Here is a 20,917-nt window from a genome sequence, read left to right as displayed (position 1 = left end):
TGACATGACGTTGACAATTACCTTTATCGTCTAAAAATGTAAATTTCCATTAATATATATGTATATACGTATAAATATATACGTATTCCATAAATTAATTAAAAATATCAACAACTTACATATTTTATATTAAAATTTAATTAATGTAAATATTTCAAAATACAAAATATGAACTCAAAACTAACGGTTACAGTATTACATATGCGAAATTTTAAAACTTATTACATTTCTAAGTCTTTTAGATAAAGTTTTGCAGTCACATTTTCTCTTTTAGGACGTATGTATTTGTTTTCTTCTTCTGTGGCACGTAACAATTTTATGATTTCGTCACCTGTTGCAAAGGGTATCAAACTCCTCACTAGATATTTGCTAGCTTGGATTTGTTTAATCTAAAATATGCTGATCTGGCTGAGGGATTGTTTAACTTTAGATTATAAGTGATGATAATGATTTTTTTGTTTATCTTTATCTTTATCTGATTTTGATTTTGATTTTGCATTCATATTTATTTTTGTATCTTTTTTTTGCTTAACCATTGTCATGACTTGCAATTCTGTAGTATCACTAAGGCAAAATTGTAAATAAAATAAATATATATACATTATACATATGAATGTATATTTATAATTTTGAATAAATTTTTGACGGCTTGATAAGAATCGCCTAAGTGAATTTTCTTGAAATTTACTATATAATAAAGGGTAACTTTCCTGTGTGTTGATACACGTTTTATTTTTATCTTAATATGTTGGTCTGGACGTAAAGATAGGTTACCGAGATCGGAGTGAAAGACGCAGTGGTTGTGGTAGAGATGGTTTATAGTTCTTCCGTCGACGAGCCGGCTCCGAATGAATGCGCGTAATCAATCCATCGAATATTTATACACAGCGTGTACTCTCAGCACAGAGAGATCATTGGCTGACGGTTCGCGAGACCTTATTGGCTGTTGTATACAGCTTGTACATACGTCGAGGCCTTTTTGGCGCGAACGCGAGATCAGATCATCAATATGTACTAGTAAACTAGTGGTCGACGAGCACCAATCACCTCTACTTAAGATTATCGTCTTATAATTAAATTTTTCGATTGAGGAAACTTAGAATTAACTTGCAGAATCAGCCTCTGGTGATGAAAGTGTTATGTACGTAATTTTTGATTTTTGGGATTGGATATTTCACATACATAAATATATATTTGCTGAAATTCGTTTGTCTTTATGTTCTTATCGACACGTCCACCCTTCGTTGGGTCAACTTTTAGTCGCCGAACTATTGTGGTTTTGGAAGGGCGAATGCTAAAAGTCGACCACAATGTGACAGCAATGGTCTTGATGGATTTCCTCTTTTCAATTCAATCTTATGTACATATATATGTACGTATAATGTTGGGGTATATTTTGATATGACTCGAGCAGACGTCGACTGAAAATACAGTTCCATTTCGCCCTGAAATGTTGTACAATAATAGTCGTGCGCGTGACAGGGTATCTCGCCGTGGTGTCAAACTCCCGTTGAATTGACATTGTAATTTCAGCAAGTTGTTTCCTTGTCAAAAGGCGATCGAACACACGCGGACTTTGATGTGGTATGCTGTTTTAAATGCGAATGTGTATGTATCGTACACCAAGAGAAATATTTGGTGCTATAAAAACTATAGAAGGATATCCATGTTTGTATATTTAGATCCTTTAATAACTTCCGGGATTTATGCGATCATCTTCACATCCAGCATCGTATTCCAAACGATGCTGGATGTGAAGATGAAATCAAATGAATATCAAAAAGAAGCATGAATATATGTATATATATATATATATATATATATATATATATATATATATATATATATATATATATATATATATTTATATATATATATATATATATATATATATATATATATATATATATATATATATATATACATATATACATATATATATATATATATATATATATATATATATATATATATATATACATATATATATATATATATATATATATATATATATATATATATATATATATATATATACATATATGTTTATTGTACTCGATAGATTTAACAAACTTATTACGTGCAATAAATGATATCTGAATCAAATTTTAGTTCGATTACCTCATACACATATTGAGCAATTAATTGAAAAATTATCTCATAGATTCTATGAGGATCGGTCATTTTGCAACTTCAGAACGACACGTCGCGTCAACCAAGTTGTTCGCGAGTTGAGCGGTGCGGCCCGGCCCTTTGAGAAATAGTTTAACCTCAGAGGTCAATCCATTTCTCTAATTCTCGACATCTTGCCAAAGCTGCGTCCTAAAAATGCCTCCTAGAAATAAAATAACACCTACCAGGCATATTTAAGGCGCAGCTTAGGAAGGATCCCGAGGATTAGAGAAATAGACCGACCTCCGAGGGCATATGAATAGTGAATGTGGGCCGATCCCGGCGGCACTGCAATGCCGGGCCAACTCGCGACAGGAGTGGAGCAAGCCCCGATCATCCCGTCACTTTCCAAAAATCAGTTTAATATAGTGGTCCCGCGATGCGGGAACTATCAGATATTAAGCTGATAAGAACAGATACTATACTTTGATCTTAGCCAACAGGCCAAGAAGCGATTACATTGATGATTGTGACTGCGTTTTATCGATAGTTTTCTCGGGTAGTGAGTGACACTCCCTTGACCTATCTATCTATCGTGCTATATCAGATTGATCTCTCGGCGATATCATTGCGCAATTGGTGACCCCTTATAAGCTTTGCCAAAATGCTACACCTTGGATAAATCGCACGAGCCCGGTGACATCTACAGGTGACATACTTAAACTAACGTGCATCAAAATCGCGAGGGGACGAAAAGGAATCGGACGTCCTTACACCTGGCGCTAGCTTTTGTAAATAAATATGATATCTTCTTCATTCAACAATAAATTTTATTCAATTTTATATACGTATATAGAAGATGTATATATGTATCTTTGGTTGGGAATTTCGTAATGAAGTCAAAATTTCTATGACGACGAGTCGATTTTTTTTTTCGATTCAAATAAATTTAATAAAAAAACAAATGAATATCTATCATATTTATAAAGACGGTAATCTGTGTGTGTGTCCTAACTCTCGCCGAACATAATGAATGAATCGATAAAAATCGATAAATTCATTTTTCGACGAGACGACTTTGTCGCGACTCGAACCGATCACCCCAAATAGCCTGAATATTGGTCTAAATTGAGCTAATGGTCACGAAAATCACGCCAAATCCAATTCTTCATTTCGCCTTTTTTTTAAACATTAATTGAAATATTCCTTCTCACCATATAAAAATACGTAATTTTAATAATTTAATTTAGCGAGGTTTTGAACCATTTTTTTTATATATTTATTTAAATTTAAATTATTTATATTTTGACGATATTCGACAAAAAAATTGATTTCATTCAGCGCGGGCGCCGGGAATCGAACCTCGGATCCTCCAATCCAAACGTGATGTTCTCACGAGCCCGCGCCGCACGCCATATCCTCGCCCAGAATACGTGTTGTAAATACACATCATATGTATATGCACGTAACTTGTTATGTGTAATAATAATATTCAACGTTACGAGGTCAATGACCGTTTGTGTATTATCGGAAAATATTACATTTTGTTAACTTTAATTAACATTTTTTTAACGTTAACTTTAAGAATTGAAAATTATTACAAATAAGGAATTGAAAACTATCTATGAGAGTCTACGAAAAAGAACGGTTCCGGATTTTTTTTTTTAGTTTTATACGAGTATATAATAATTTTATACCCATGCGATGATATTTCATCGGGCTATTCACTAGTTTATTATTTGATTCGCCATGTTTACGCTGTTTATATTACAAACACTGAGCGAAGCCGGGTAAAACAACTAGTACAATACATATATGCACATATGTTGGTACATACATACGTATACTCGAATGAAATTAGATCAGGATTTGACATGTTCCCGTTTAAGACAATCGATCAATTCCCCGTCGATTAAGCGAGATAAGTTCACAGACCGAAATTGAATCCGTTGCAGTATAATGTGGCAAATGCGAAACGCCAAGGCCGGAATGTAAATGCGGCACGTGTTGACGGGGACTCAGCCGAGTGTTAAAATAACAGCAACATTGCTCGTTGAATAATTTAACATGCAATTTGTCGGAAGGAATTGCCAGAGCCGCCCCTGACTCGAAACGTAACATCACATTTTGTCGCGAGCGTACATATTATATAATACGTAATATAAATAGGTATACAAACACACATAAAATATTATATTATGTATAAGCGTGCGGAATGTGCTTTAAAATTTATCAAAACTTGAGGCGAGGCGGCACGCAACGGGTTAACGCGCTTGTTTGTCTTTATCGAAGTCGTTAATTACAACCGAGGAGACAGTTTCGCACTGTTTCTACTACGCTTATTACCGAACAAGATATATGATATTATGTTTGAATATGTCTATTGATTTGTAATCGCCGATTCGTATTTTGCATTGCCATATACATACATATGTAAATACGTATAAAATAAATAAATGTATTATAATCATATAAACGTGTATGTTTAGCACCAAGTGATCAGTGGGTTCGATCCGCCATACTGCTGGTTATATTTGGGGGTATTTTTGACTCCAAATCGATCGTTTCTTATCAGAGTTTGCCAATTTTATCTGATCATTGTTGAAACGGTTCCTCAAAATCGGCAAAAAATCATCTTTCATATTGTCAAAAATTTTCTGTATTTATTGTGTGTATAATTTGTAAAAATTATGTACAAAATCTAAATCCATAGATGTCTCAATGGATTAATTCTGTAATTCTGTAATTAATTAATTGTTATTTCGTATTCTTCAGCTTCTGGAAATACAGCGGTTTATGTAATAATAAAATGCTGCATTGTTTGTAAGTAATTGTCCTGGTGTATGTATGTATATCTATGTAAAAATAAAATATATAAATGTATAATATCGCTATTCTGTGTGTCTGTGTGTGCTTCTCTGTGTATCTGTGTATCTGCGATAACGCTCGCCGTACCACATATAATAGTCGTTTCAATTCGACATATGTACATACATATGTGCGTCACAGCTAAACCATTGTAAAAAAAATATGAATATAATCATCATCATCATTATCATCATCTACAGCCATTCACCATCCACTGTTGGATGAAGGCATCTCCAACACGCTTCCACCCGTCTCTGTTTTGCGCAATTCTCATTCATCTCACCCCACACATTTTCCTAATTTTGTCTACCCATCATCCCCGCGGTCTTCCTTTTACCCTTTTGCATTCTTTCGGGTACCATTCAAGCACTTCTTTTGTACACCTTTCGTCAATTCTTCTAGCCACGTAGCCCGCCCATTGCCATGTTAATCTCTTTACTCTATCTACTATGTCCACTACCCTTGTCATGCTTCTCACCCACGTGTTACGCTTCCTGCCTTTCTTCGCTATGCCGAGCATACACCGTTCCCTACTTTTTTGAGTGCATTGAACTTTGTGTAGCATCTTGGCGTTCAGTGTCCAAGTTTTACATTCATACGTCGTGACTGGCAAAACGCATTGATCGAAGATCTTTTTCTTCAGATAGAGACAGTTTTGATTTAAAAACAACATTAATTCGCCCAAATGCACTCCATCCTAATTACATACGTCTCTTTATCTCTTCATCTTTATTACCGGATATGTCAATTATTTGACCTAAATATAAATAATTGTATACTACTTCTACTGTTTGTTATCTAATGCGATGCTATCAGGCATGCAATAACTATTGAACATTATTTTGGTCTTATCTACGTTAATTATTAATCCTACTTTCCTACTTTCCCTATCCAGCTGTGTTAGTCTGTTAAGTAGGTCAGCTGGGTCGCGAGCTATTAAAACTATATCGTCGGCGAACCGAAGATTATTTAAGAAGCAACCGTTAATTTTTACTCATGCTGTGTTCCATTTCAAGTTTTGAAAAAAATTCGAATGCAAAATGACAAGTTTCAAAGCGATCAGAAGAGTTTTAGCAATGGAACACTTATCGTTGCACAAGTGAAACTAAGAAAAACCTTTAAATAATAATAATAAAAACCTTGTAAAAATATCGTGTGATTATTGATGGTGTGTTGTATTCAATACATACATATATGTAGATATATGTATGTATAATTTAATGTCAGATAAAATTGAATGGACACTTTAGAAAATTGCGTTGGTATTTGATATTCATCGAATTTTTTCGAGCTTTCGATATTGGATACATTCATCAATTTAAAATGTACTTATTTCGTTTTATACTGAAAAACCTTTCAAAATTCAAACGCGACTACAATTTTTTTTTTCTATTTTAAAATTTATTTTACCGTAAAAATGTTATTATTACAAATGTATGTATGTATGTATGTACATAATAAAAAGGCGAGCGAAATGTGTAGGTAATGAAAAAATCGCGTTGAATCTTTTAACAATTTCATTTTTATATTATGCTCTTTTAATATACAATATACATATGTATGTACATATATAAATGTATAGCATATTTGACGTTGGAAAGCCCTTGGGCGATTCAGAAAAGTCGTATTTCCAAGTATTATTTAATTTGAAAAAATTAAATAATACTTGTTGCCTGAATTTCTTTTATAGTGTAAACAAAAACATGAAGCCAAAATAGACGAAGGCTCGAATTATGTATATATTCAATTTTTAGACAACGATACGTACATTAACGAAAATTTAGACACATTGATACATACATAAATGTATAATAGTTTAATTTTCACTTTTATTTATTTTTTTATATATATAAATAGTCACCCGTGAATACAATAAAATTTGATTTTTTCTTTTTTTGTGAAAATTTCATGGCTTAACTCAAGTTTCTGCAAAATATGTAAATTTTCTGGATGGTTATTAAATCTAGATCGACCATCTGTCGATTTCTCTGGATGGTTATTAAATCTAGATCGACCATCTCTCGTATCGATTAACATAAGATACATATTTTATTCAACCAATCATCCACACTCATTTAACAGATATTATATGTTCATTTTTGAATATGTATCTAATTTTAAGTTTGTATCGAATTTCAAGTTTATAGATACTCTAATAATTCAGGTTTTTCCTTTCAAGGAAACTTATGTATACCACTAATCGAACTACATACATATGTATGTATATTAGTTTTAATCCGATCTGTTAAGCGGTTTGGGAGATAATTTAATCCAAAAATTTAAAAAAGAGGACACCTATGTATAAGGGTAGGTACCACTTCTGGCCAACTTAAAAGCTTGAAAAAAAGTTACGTCACATCGATAAGCATTTAACTAATTGGTACTAAGTTTCAGTTCGATAAGACTAACGGTGTTAGTCTTAAAAAAGCAAAAAAGCCAAAATACACACACATTTTTTCTAGGCCACGAAACCGTGATCAGTGATCGATTCTGAGTTCGAATCAGTCAAAATCTCGAGTTCAAATTTCCGCATGATCTTAAAACTTCATATATTGTTACTACGTACATAGATAAAGTAAAAAATGGAATTCATTTCCTAAACGACACAACACTACATGAATTAGTATATACATATGTTACAGTGAAAGCATATTTCAAGTGAAAAATATATAATATTTTCTCCAATTCAAGCAGTGAAAATGTATCAAACAATGAATTTACAACGTTTCACTATATAAATTTAACCCTAACAACTCAATCTTAAATTAATAGGGCCAATCCTTACTTAACCTAACGTATCCTGCCCTTAAATAATACCAACCCTAGCAATCTAATCTTAAATGAATAAAACTAACTCTGAAAATGAAACGTCAGTGAAAATATATTTTCACTGTGACATATATGTAGATACATACGAATATATGCGTTTTCCGTGAAACTTTTATAGCTTCCAATGACGATGGTGGCAAATTGACTGATGCATTTTTGGAAGTATAAATGTGACTTAAGTTTTATTGTACGACTTTAAATTGAAACGTTGCACAGTTTTCATTAATTGTATATGAATATGTAAACAAAATTGATTGATTGTTATGTAAACAAAAATGACTTCTCATATTTTGAATATTTATGACATGTACTATACATTTACGACTCAACCTATTGTGCTTGCAGCATAGTCACTTGAGTTACATAGTACGTGTGTAATATTAAAAGTTGGCACATTACACGTCGAAATTTCAGTGTTGAAACTCGTTAATTTAATAATGTATAGCGATAATGTAAAGTTAGCTCACCGTTAACTTTCAAAAAAATAAGTTTGCTAACTCCACTGCCAATATTGTTCCTCGCCTCGCACAAATAGTGGCTTTCGCTCTCCTTGTTGATCCTGGTGAATAGCAGCGAGCCGTTGGGAAACAGGGACACGTTGGGCTCGAACAAGAACTCCTTGAACTCCCCGGGGGTGTCGCCTGAAAGCACAAAAGCCGCGACTTGAAAACAAAAGTCGAGAGAATTCTAGATAAAAGCTCTCCTCCATGGAGACACGGATAGAGAGAGAGAGAGACAGAGGTATTATGTATATAAAGAGAACATACCGACAGCTTTCCTCCAGGTTATGGTCGGTTCCGGATGTCCTGAAGCACCACAGTGCAGGATCACGTCTTGTCCTGCGGCTGCACTCCCGTCTGAAGGCTCCAAGGTCCATCGAGGTGCCACTGAAAATTCACAATTAAAACTTTTCAAGACGACTGTTTAACATTCGAAGCGAAAGACAGGTGTTGAAACTTTTCAAATTTAAGCCGCGGGGAACTTTTCGTTTACATTTAAAGCGAGTGATTATGTACTGCGGTGAGTTTGCTGTTGGAATGTTGGAAGGAATTTGACAACTTTTGACATCGTTTAATTTAATAAACTCAATACGGCGCGGCGTGCTGTCATACCGTGACGCATCCCATTTCTGCCACCAATTTCTTGTGCTATGAATGTATTGATATATACAAAACATTTTGAAGTTGATTTGTCATAAGCAACCCAATACAACAATGCTTAAACTGAGATTGTTATATTAGAGCAATTAAAAATGCTTATTAGAATTGAATACTGGAAATAATAAAAAGAGCGTAAGTGCCAAAATCATTTTTTAATAGTGAATATCAAAATCAATTTTGTATTGCTCATAAAATTGTTGTACAATGCCTTGACAAAAACTGATACATATCTGAAAGTCCTAAAAATACTATTTTTTATTTCCGGTATTCAGATTACTCTTCATTTATAGAATATTTCGACTTTATCTATAGTCGTATATGGTTATATATATATATATATATATATATATATATATATATATATATATATATATATATATATATATATATATATAATACATACATATATGTATATATACATTGGATCACTTTATATATATATATATATATATATATATATATATATATATATATATATATATATATATATATATATATATAATACATACATATATGTATATATATACATTGGATCACTTTATATTGTATGTCAAATCTAAAGTTAAATAAAAAATGTAACATATGTACAACCGAAATCTATACATAAAATAAAAAATTTAAAAACATCATATACTAATAAAAAATAATAAAGTTATTATTATTATTATTATATACAAAATTCTAATGAAATTTTCTAGTAATTTCCACAGGTTTGCCCAATTTTCATTTGAAAAATCGTCTCTATTTATTTTCTTAGTATTAGTATCTGTGTCCGGATGTCTTCCTCTAAGTCGCCTCAAATCGAAAAGATCTTAATAGATCTTAAAGAAATAAATCTTAAACTAATAAAAAATATTCAAAAGAAAGGATCGAAAGGATCTTATAGGAAAGGACTTTAAAGGATCAAGAAGTGTCGAAGGTGGACCAACGAGTTTGATAAACAAAAAAGCCGGAACTTCTACATAAATATAAAATTGGCGTCTTTAAATATGCATTTCATAATTGTTCATTTAATCTTTATCACCTCTAAAAGGCAACAGAAAACTCTTAAAGAAATACTCTTTCAGATATAAATTACGAATGAAACAATTCAGCTCAAAATTGAGTATACTATTATTAGATGAAGAAATACGTAGAGAAGTAGAAAGTGCTATACATTATTAAGTAGCGTAATCGAGATGGCATGGATGAAGAACGCAAAGAAGACAGATCGGATGCTGAATAAATAAACTGACGAAAATTTGTGGCAAATAGTTGAAAAACTTCATTTATAAATTGAATGGCAAGAAAGGTTTACATGTTAGAAAAAATAGCTTTTAGCTGAAAAATATTGGCAAATGTTTAAAGAGTTAGTTCGAATGGCACATAATTGACTAAAGCCATTTTTGAATTCTACTATCAATAATGTACGCCATATTAAAAAGTAGCAACAGCGAATGAAATCGAGCGTAAAAAATTTTGTAACTATCACTTACCATTAACTGTCAAAGGAACAGTGAACCGTTCAGTTCCAGCAACGTTGCTGGCAACACAGGTGTAATTCCCACTGTGTGTAGAAGCTATATGATCAATAACGAGCCTTGTGGAAAACTCGTCCAGCCTGGTGACCGTAGCCCCTCCCGAGGGGACTGAGCCCCCGTAAGCCGCCTGTACGACAGGTTGTCCATTTCGCTCCCACCTGAACGTCACAGGAAGATCACCTTCCAAAATCTGACAGGCAATGGCCGCTCTCATTCCTTCCCTCAACATGTTGGTCATCTCTGGGATAGGCATTATCTTCGGTGGTACTAGAAATATAATATAAATTAGTATGTACATATAAAATTGAATGTATTTTCAACACGTTAGAACCACTTACCGATGACTTGAACTTCTAGATCTCTTCTGGAGGAGTGCTTTTGTCTGTTGGTAGCTTGGCAAGTGTATGTTCCGGCGTCTTCTAATCTCTGTGTCTGCTCCACTACCAGTGTCCCATTGCTGTAAACGCGTTGTCTTCTGTTCAGTGGAAGTATTTGACCATCTGCAACGAATTTATATAGGAAACAATTTTAATGTGGTATAATTTATGTTTAGTTTTTGAACTGCTTCTACGAAGCATGTAGTGTAAAATTAAAACCAGTAAAGCGTACACGAGCTTTAATTTTCGATTGCTTTTTTCTTATAAAAAGTTTGTCTTAGTAGTGGAAAGCAACAGGTGTTTGTAGTGCTATTTTTACGATGCAAGTATCTTACAAGTAAAAGTTTCATTCAAAAACCAATATTTGAAGTAATATTCATCATAAATAAGCCGACACAAAAATTGACAGTGTTTGAGATGAATTTTAAAAAACTACCGGTTTCTACTACACTTGAAGGTTTTTTATATCAGTAACGTTAACTGCAAGTAAACAGTAGTAGGAAAAAATATTCTTAAGTACATTCTATATGAAGATCTTCCGTAATATGTACGTGTCTCAACACGATCAATTCATATAATACAGCAGTAAATGTCACTGAAATATATTAAGAAGAATCGGTTTCATTTGGCCACTGTGGAAATACGAGTCAAAGTGGTGAGTGAACCCGTACTAACGAAAGTGTTGCCATGTGCATATGAATATCTTCGGAAACGTCATATCGTGACGTATCATCGCTCTCTGTAATGTATTATATGTGCCTTTATATTTGAAAGTGGCATAAGTATACTTTTCTTAATTTCGAAAAATATTTCGTAAAACATTAAATAAAATGTTTTGTGTTTAACAATATATAAAAAAATAATGGTGGCCTTTAATACGTTTATTCTGCTTTTTCGAGATTCTGGAAATATCGAATTAAAATAAGTGATAGAAATTTGTGAATTAATTCAAACAGAAATAGTGTTTTTGTAACTGAAAATTAGATTTTCGCTACTTTCAAAAATTACGGCTCACATATATGTACATATGAAAACCAATTTTGCCTTGCACTCGTCCACAACAAGTATGAACGTGCCAGAAACGGACGGTGCTGTATAGTATGAATATAAGTATTCTTTTCCATGCAGTGCTGTGTCGAGATATTGACGTCCAGTGTTGGACTTTATAGAAATGAAAATAACAAAGTCATTAGAATTAGCAATATAGTAATTTACGTAAGTTGACTGTAATTCAACACGATACCTTATTATTTAAATGTCACAAAGCGTAATTATTCCTTTATTAAATTATATAAGTATTATTACTGTGAAAAAGATAATTTTGAATTTATTTTGCTACTGCTAATATGTATGTATGTAGGTACCCATTCGTGAGGTTTAGTTCTTTATCCTAAAACTAGAGATACGTAATGAGCAAAGTGACTTTATTACACGTTTAATAAGGTTTTGAATTGTGGTTTCAAGTTTTAAATAAATTATACGATCCATTATGATTCAAAAAGGCGTTGTGCACAACTGAGAGTTTACATTAACGTACTTTAATAAAAGCCACGATCAAAGGATCTCTATTCCATTTGGTGCAAATGCAGGATGATCCCATGCAAGCTGATCCTGGGATGCACTACTCGTTTCAATCGGATTGTGTCGCGAACCACTTAGCCAAATTGAAACGGTCGACGACAAACAATCCCTGTGATATAGTAGGTATCAAAGCCAGGGTTTACGAGCTATCTTCCCGTGCGGGAAATCCCGGGAAATCTCAGCCAGGTTTTAATTCGGAATTTACGACGGTAGTGCGAATCACCAATTCAGATCAGTCACATTAAAAAATGCAGTAGGGATGCTTATATCCTTTTCGAAAATGTTATTTGTATTAAATGTTATGATATGCTATACGTATAACGAGTCTGTACAAGTACAAGTATATTTGGGTCTCTTGATGAAAGTACATATTATGGGAAAAGAAAGGAGAAGTAGACGCATCTCTTGGTTGAAGACCTCGAGAGAGTGGTACACCTTCAAATTAAGGATTACCGGGTCCTGAAGAGGGGTAGAATGATGAGAAGTACTGGGATTAGTGTGGGGCATATTAAAGGAACAGGGGATATTTGTGTATAAATATATAATAAAAGACAAAAGATGTCAGCTTGTGGTTAGTCATTCGTCTAGAGCTGTGCTCGTAAAATTTTATGGTCTATATGTTATTAAGAACGACATGTGAGTTCAATTGAGGCTTTATATACATATAATATAATATCAAAAAGAAAAGCAATGGTAATCTTTCCGCTATGAAGAAACATTTTATTTTACTATACGAGGAAGAGTCAATATTTATTCGTAATGTTTAGCTCTGAAATAATTTAAAATCTGAAGGAAATCAAATTGAAAACTTTTAATTAAATCTTCTCGAATTTAAATGATCATGCGACTTCAGTAAACAATGAAAATCCGTTAACATACGAAAAAGTCCAAAATTCAAGTTGAAGAAGACGACATAATTTTTTTTAATGTTTTGAGCTCATGAAAGACCTATTACCTACTAGCATGTCACAAAATGTACGAGCGGTAAGTCGTCTCGATAAGTCAAACAATAAATCAATTATGGATAGGTATCTATTAGGTAGGCAGGTAGGTAGTTTGATTTATTTTATTTAAATTGAACATGTACACTCGCCTTTATAGATTGCTCCAAAGCGACGAGTGTACTAATACAGATACAATATAATACAAGTATTTTTTATACAATGCGAATTCATCCAATTTTATACATCCACAGTGACATATATGGAGAAATTTTTATTATAGAAATTGGCAAACTACAAGATGCTGAATAGCTTGAGATTTGCAAGATAGATTGGGAAGGGAAATGCCAATTTACAGGAACCGTTTCAATGAAAATCAGAAAAATTGGTAATTCTGTCACAAACCGAGGTCTGGCCAACAGCTACTAGTGGGAATCGAACCGCGACCACTCCGCTCGAAAGCATAATTTGCTAAACACTAGTCCACGCTGCTGGTTGTACTTGTACAATAACAATCAAAAATGTTAAATCAAAACTGAACCTGATTACAAGATTGAACAGCCTCATCCGCAGTGGTGCAAATATTCAATTGTTTAAACATTTGATAATGAACTAAATTTTTTCTTCACAATACATTTTAACATATACATAAATTAAAAATTAAATGAAAAGTTCGAACTCTATTATATTGTAGTTTTGGTAGACGTCTAAGCAAGTCGTATTTTGGTAAATTAGAATTTATAGCTACATTTGAGATAACCATTGACTCACTCTCCGAGCTATGCGAGAGAAATGCCGTAGCTTTGCCGTGATTACAAGCACTTTGAAAGGCCAGAGAGCTCGAAATCGACGAAACGGCAAAAGAAATGAGAGGATGTGCGTCGTGATTATCTGTTGTTGAAAACCCTATAAAGGGGAAGTACAAAAGTCGTTACACGAGGGATGCGAACTCGATGAATACATCGGTCGATTTTGCCGGCCCATTTACTAAATGTTTGACCCGTTTTTTCCATCCCTCGACTCCGGTCCTTTCGAGGAAAATCGCTTTTCCTCATCGACGGATGGTTTGAGGGGCGTTGATTAGATTTTTTCATGGGGAAAAATGCATATGTTATACATGTAGGTACGCGTCTATGTATGTAAAGTGGTGGCACTCGCGAATCTTTTTGATCCTTTACACATATTCAATAATCTCTTCATGGCAGCCTTTATATAATACTCTATGGATATTCTGAAGAGTTCTACGATTTAGAATATACAAGAAGGGTTTTCCTACATGAAATTTTATATTTTAAGCTCATAAAGAAATTCACATACATACATACATAGATAAAATAAAGTTATAGTGAGCATATTCAGATTATACATTATGAAAGCGTACATGCTTTATATATGCTTATCATAACCCGTACTTATATCCGACGCACACATACATACAAATGTTATATTATATATTTAGCTTTTTATTGCAAATTTCGCTTGAACATGTAAATACTGTATAGCTGGCGTTACTTGAGCGAATGAAAGTATGAGAAAAAAACTTTCAAAGGGTGTGACCACTTCTTAAGCCAATACTATCGTCTAACTAGGGCAATGTCAAAAAGTGACAGTTCTAAATTGAAAATCGCGGAATTGCACAATAGATAAAAACACTTGCTCGGTGTTGCCCGGGTGGTTTTGTATGAGAGCTCTCCGATTTCAGGCTCCAAGCCCTTCCGAAATCCATCTACATACATATAGTCTACTATGTATAATAGATTGTTTTATTAAAAATTCATTGTAGTTATTCCTCATGATATTGGATAAGCCACATATGTATGTAGATCAGTGGTAAGCATGTAATGCTTTCAACTGGGTGGTTGCAGGTTCAATCCCTCACCCGGTGCTGCTGGCCAAATCTTGGATATGTGACTCCAGGTCAACCGTTTCTTATCAAAGTTTACAAATTAGAAATAAAACGGCTCATATGTGATTTGCAATAAACGAAAATTAAACATCCCCACCCTCGTAGTCACTCGAAAAGGAATTTGTCATTCGAGTCCCGTATGAAGCCGCGTCGACAGCCGGACGCGCGTATTTGCGTAATATCGGGTCACATTGTGGCCGCACTGAAAGTGTTAAAAAGCTATCGCCGAAATTAAATTGCGTGAATTATGACACCAGAGTTTCCCGGCACAGTTCCAACTCCCAACTTCCGGTCAGCGAATGTTAGCGATATTACCCTCATACGGGGCGTAACTTACGCTCCTTCAGTGCCAAACTTTCGGTCAACCTTTCAACTGCGACGCGACACAGTTCGCACGTAGTAAAGTCGGGATATTTTATTGAGAGCTATGATTTATCGCATGTATATACTAAAATTATTATCTGACAATGGCTACTGTTCAACTATTTTCAACACATATTTGATTTACTTGATTGCATCAATTGAAAGCTCGTTTTTAGGCGATTACATACATATACATTTGTGAAATGTAATATGCTATTGTTGCGTAGGGGTGGGTGGAGGATCCAAACAAAAGGCTAAAGCCGCTCTATAGCATTTATTGGGTGATTAAGGAGATCCACGCACTGTGCTTCATCCAGAATGCCCTCATATGGTCTTATCAAGGGCAGGTTGCTCACTGCATCTTCTTCGACGCGTTTGTTTACCTATTGTTATAGCCACGTACCAGATATGAAGTACCACGGTCTCGCGCTGTCAATTTTGAGAATTCTAGAGGGAAGCGACCGAATGCCGTTACCGACCACTAAGTCCATTCGGGGGTCTCCATTGTTAGCGGCGTCTTCTTTTAGCATATGCTACACTATCATTTATTTTGTTAATAATTTGTATGCCACAAAACACATGCAGATCAGATATGATTTCAAACAAAATGGCGACACATTCTATACAAGTCATTAAACAATTGCTTTATTGTAATCGAAAATCACTTAATCTATAGTTTCCGGAAACGGTAAAGTCATTTGCAAAAATGATTTATTGTAAAGCGGATTATGTCATCTTTGCGATAAAATCTTATGCCGTTTGTATAATAAAATGTTTGATATTTTTACGTATGTATCTGCTATTATAATTGCTATTGTTTTTTTATGATTATGTATAAATGTATTATTGTCTGTGTATATATGTATGTAAATGTTTATATTTATTTTTCTTTCTCTCTTTTCTTTTATAAGACATTCCCTTCTTTGTTGTTTTTTTATAATTTGTAATTATTATTATTATTATTATTATTAGTTGTTTGTGTATATACATATATGTTTTGTTTTCGTTATGTCTAATTTCTTTAGTTATTATTTTGTTGCTTTTCTTTTCTGTTATATTTTTGACCATTGTGGCGCATTAGGAATTCCTGTAATGCTACAATGGTCCAAACTTTAAATAAATAAATATCAATTAAAACAAAAAAAATACTGCAAGAGAGGTATATATGTACATAAATATTTACCTACATTACTTGCACGTGTTGTTCCAACGATGCACGTGTTATTCCTAAAATAATTTGAAAAATATCTACAGGATTGGTTTTGTTTTGTTGAAAGTCAATTAAACATACACATACACATATAGTATGTAGATAGGTATGTTGACTGGAATCCCTACCATCAATCAATGTTCCTACGTTTTTCATTACTGAAACGAATGAACTATACAAAAATGTATCAAACCTGTTCACTGCAAATATCATCATATAATATCATAGTTCAAAAATTTTATTTATGTATTATATAACTGAAATTACCGGGAATTCCAAAATTATTTAACGGTAATTCGGTAATGGAATTTGGGCATAATTACCGGTAAACCGGTTTACCGAAAATCGGTAATGCATGCCCTAACTGTAATGTATGTATGTAAAGTATAATAGTAAATTAATAAAAGCTATTATGTACATAAGAGTTTGTAATTAGCTGAAAGTACAAGTAAATTTGTACATACATATGTACATTATATAATTAAGTTTCCCTCAAATTGCGTCTTTAAGCATAGCTTAACTTGTGAAAGTCGTTCACGAAAAGTTTTCCAATTCTAACTTATAATACTAAACTTACCTTCGAATATACACTTCAAACGTAGCGTTGTATATTTTACGATGTAATATAATATTATATATTGTAAGGCTTTGTTCTACACTATTGCTTTTCAAACTGCGTTATCTTTTCCCATTCGTCGACAAACAAGCTGAGCGTAACGGTTGTGTAGCGATAGGATATTTTCATTTTATCTAGTTTAGAATTAAACTACAGTATATGTATGAGGTACCTCATAATATGCACGATGTACACATACTTTAATATTCTTGCAGTTTTAAAAGCAAATATGATATGATGCTATTATGTACGTGGGCGTAAACAGATCTGAGTGGAAGACGCAGTGATAGAAATAGTTTGTTGTTTAAATTTCAGAGAGTCAGTTTCGAATGAACAAACGGAGCAATCCGCTAACCTTTTATACTCGACGAAATGAGAGTGATTAGTTGTTTGATCGCTTGAACTCATTGGCTATTGAGCATTGCTCGTTCATAGGCTGTTGAGTCCTGATCGCTGATTGGGCGATGAGTGCTCGTCACCCATTGGTCAAAAAGTAGAGATCATATCACAATATGCTGCTAAGTAAATATTATCCTTGAGAATAATGTTTTAAGAAAAAAAATATGACTAGTGAATTTAATTTATGATGATTTTTTGTTTGTAATTTAAAAAAAAATAAGCAGTGAGGATGTACATATACATGAAGTATTTACTATAATAGTATCTAAAAGCTTGTAAAGGAGAGCAAGAATAAACGAAGCAAGCTTTAGCGGTGAGTAAATTAAATTAATCCATTAGTGAATTGAAAACGTATGCGAGAAAGTATAAGCACTCGTAATATTAGATTTATATAGGATGATAGAAATTGTTTAACTGTTTAGTCTGTGAGTTTTGAAGGGGCGGTAGAAAGACAGGTTTGGATAGCTAGCTGTACCTAACTTACATGTGAATCTATGTAAAGTAAACCAAGAATTCCGTTCTAGTCAAAATAAATGAAGTGAAAAAGTAACTGTTGCCACTGTTCAAGTGAGTTGTGAAGGAGCGGTAGAAAGCACGTTTGAATAGTTAGCTGTCATCGCTTCAATCTGATATAAGATTCCGATGTATTTTTTAATGAGTTCGTTGACGATTTAACTCCCTAGTTTCATGTCAGACACATTAACTTACTTCAATGTTAGCTAACCCTGTCGGTAAGATTCTAAGCCCACTTTAAAGTCAAGGAATTAGACCCTTAAAGCCCTCAACATGAGGCCACCACCCCCCCAACGAATACAGAAAGATATCGTCAGTAAGTCGATATGTCGGTAACATATCAAAGTGACCTGAAGTGCGGAAATGGTTCAAAATCAGATTTTTTTAGTAATTCTTGACGGACAGGAATGTCACTGAACTAACGACTGAAGGTAATAAAAAGCTTGTAACAAATTGGTAGTAAAAAAAGTTTTTTAAAAACATACCTCTCTATAATTTGTATATAAAATATTTATTTTGAATAAAAATACCAATAGTTTTATTTTACTACCGCCATCTATGTTTAAAACTAAAAACTGGATAAACGTTTTTTCCTGAATTGTAATTGTAAGTGAAGTATGAAATAGGTATGTAAAAATAGTTACGAAGGTTGTGTAGTCACGTTTTTTAATTTCTCCATTTTATTTGATACCAATATAATGACTATTCGAAAAAAAGCGGAAAATGGAAAGAAAAATCAAGAACGAAGGAATTTAAATTGAAAATAAAAAAAATGCAAAGTATCAAAAATGTGATAGAGATTGATATAACATTAAAGGCATAAAATATGATTGAGTTTTCTGCAAACGACAGTCTAAAGTAATTTTCATAGATTTTCCAGATCCGAGCGACAAAGCTAATCCGGGCAATTAGAGTGATTGATCGAACCTGCGAATATTCGTCGAGAATTAGAGTAGGCCACATTATACAAGCCTAGTAGTAAAATACACCGTAAAGGGGGAAAACCTCGTTGTTTGAAATTTCGAAAACCACTTCGCGTAGTCCGATAATTCCGCAATCGGATTCCGACCCGAAGGCAAGGAAAGCAAGGCAAGAAATCCGACAGAGTAATGAGCGTCGAAGAGACCCACGAATGGCGAAAGAGTCGTAAAATTACGGCCGTAAAAACCGTTGCCCGGTTTTGACTTTTCGGTTTGCGAGAAAATGGAGATTTTCATTACGGATACGGAGTTTTATGGCGAGACGCGTAAAAAAAGAGAAAAAACGATCGTACGCATTCGTTTATCGCGAAATTAGACAAAAATGAAATGGCCTGTATGTACATCAGCGTGGTCCAGATGATATGAAAAAAAATTACTGTCATTTTATTTAATCTTCGTTTAAAGCTATCGTATAAGAAATTTTTGCTCTCGCACTGCGTTTTGATTGCACTAAGTACATTAATATCTTATCAGTAAGATTTTGATCGTAAGCAAAAAGTCGGTGACTTAATTTTAAAGTGAAAGTCATTTTATTTGATTGTAAGGACCACGACCGCATCTAACAGCATTTTCTGGTTATTTTTAATGCGATTTTATACTAAATTAACATTCTAGATCTAATTGTTTTCATCTATTGTTGATTAAAGCTGAAAGTTCATAGATAGTGTTTAGTGTATAATTCGTGTTATACCTGTTTAAATAATTAATAAATAATTCCAAATATATAAGGCACACTCTTCGCGTTGGAACAATTTGTTAGACAATACGTGCATGATTGATTAAATAAATAAAAAAATAATATTTATCATCAACCGAGGCGTAATGGATTTAATCCCTGGCCCGGTGCTGCAGGCCAGACCTTGGATATGTGGATCATCATTTCCTATTAGAGTTTGCCAATTTATCTGATTTCATTGTTGAAATGGTTTCAAAGAAGTTGGCAACCTATCCTCATTTGATATCATTATTTAAAACTAATAATAAGAATGCAATAAATTTAAATAAAGTACATATGTACAAATTTGGTCATAAGTATCGCCTTGCGGCAAAATCCATAATGGCACCATTGTAAATATAAATTTTAGAAGGTAAAAAATCAATGCCTTGAAAAATCTGAGGCTTTAACTATCATACTTCATTTTAAGGTCATCCCTTTGTAGCGTGGACATGTAGAGGGGTTTCCGAGAGAGAAGTGAAATACGCAGCGAGTAGTAGTAGAAGTAGTTTAGTTTTGTTCCGATAATGGAGCTCGGGACAAAGCCGCCGAATAGTTATACACAGCGTGTACTCTCAGTACAGAGAGCTCATTGGTCAATAGGCCGTGAGACCTTATTGGCTGTTGTATACGGCTTGTTCATTAGTCAAGGCCTTTTTGGCGCGAATGCGCAATTAGGCGATTGGTGATGGTAATCCAGTGGTCCGTGAATACCAATTACCTAATCCCTATGCCACAACATTGTATTTCTTAGTAATGTGGTAGATGTGTTATTATCATATCATATATAATATCACTATTCTATGTGTGTGGCTGTGTGCGATAAA

The 20,917-nt window shown here is 33.5% G+C and overlaps 1 protein-coding gene and 1 non-coding gene across 2 annotated transcripts in view; both read right to left on the bottom strand.

Moving 5' to 3' along the window:
- Positions 1-20,917, bottom strand: part of Dscam4 (Down syndrome cell adhesion molecule 4) — a 202,950-nt gene that overhangs the window by 23,992 nt on the left and 158,041 nt on the right. The window contains exons 11-14 of the mRNA XM_077438728.1: positions 10,828-10,989; positions 10,445-10,756; positions 8,577-8,696; positions 8,277-8,450 (exon numbers count right to left, since the gene is read on the bottom strand). Coding sequence (XP_077294854.1) covers positions 8,277-8,450; positions 8,577-8,696; positions 10,445-10,756; positions 10,828-10,989 — 768 coding nt within the window. The remainder of the gene's footprint in view (positions 1-8,276; positions 8,451-8,576; positions 8,697-10,444; positions 10,757-10,827; positions 10,990-20,917) is intronic.
- LOC143917508 (U2 spliceosomal RNA) lies at positions 2,436-2,628 on the bottom strand. The gene has a single exon (XR_013261070.1). It is a non-coding gene; the product is annotated as a U2 spliceosomal RNA (small nuclear RNA).

The sequence above is a fragment of the Arctopsyche grandis genome, chromosome 9, assembly GCF_051622035.1.
Source record: "Arctopsyche grandis isolate Sample6627 chromosome 9, ASM5162203v2, whole genome shotgun sequence".
NCBI classification, from domain to species: Eukaryota; Metazoa; Arthropoda; class Insecta; order Trichoptera; family Hydropsychidae; genus Arctopsyche; species Arctopsyche grandis.
This window is presented reverse-complemented; position numbering and strand designations above follow the sequence as displayed.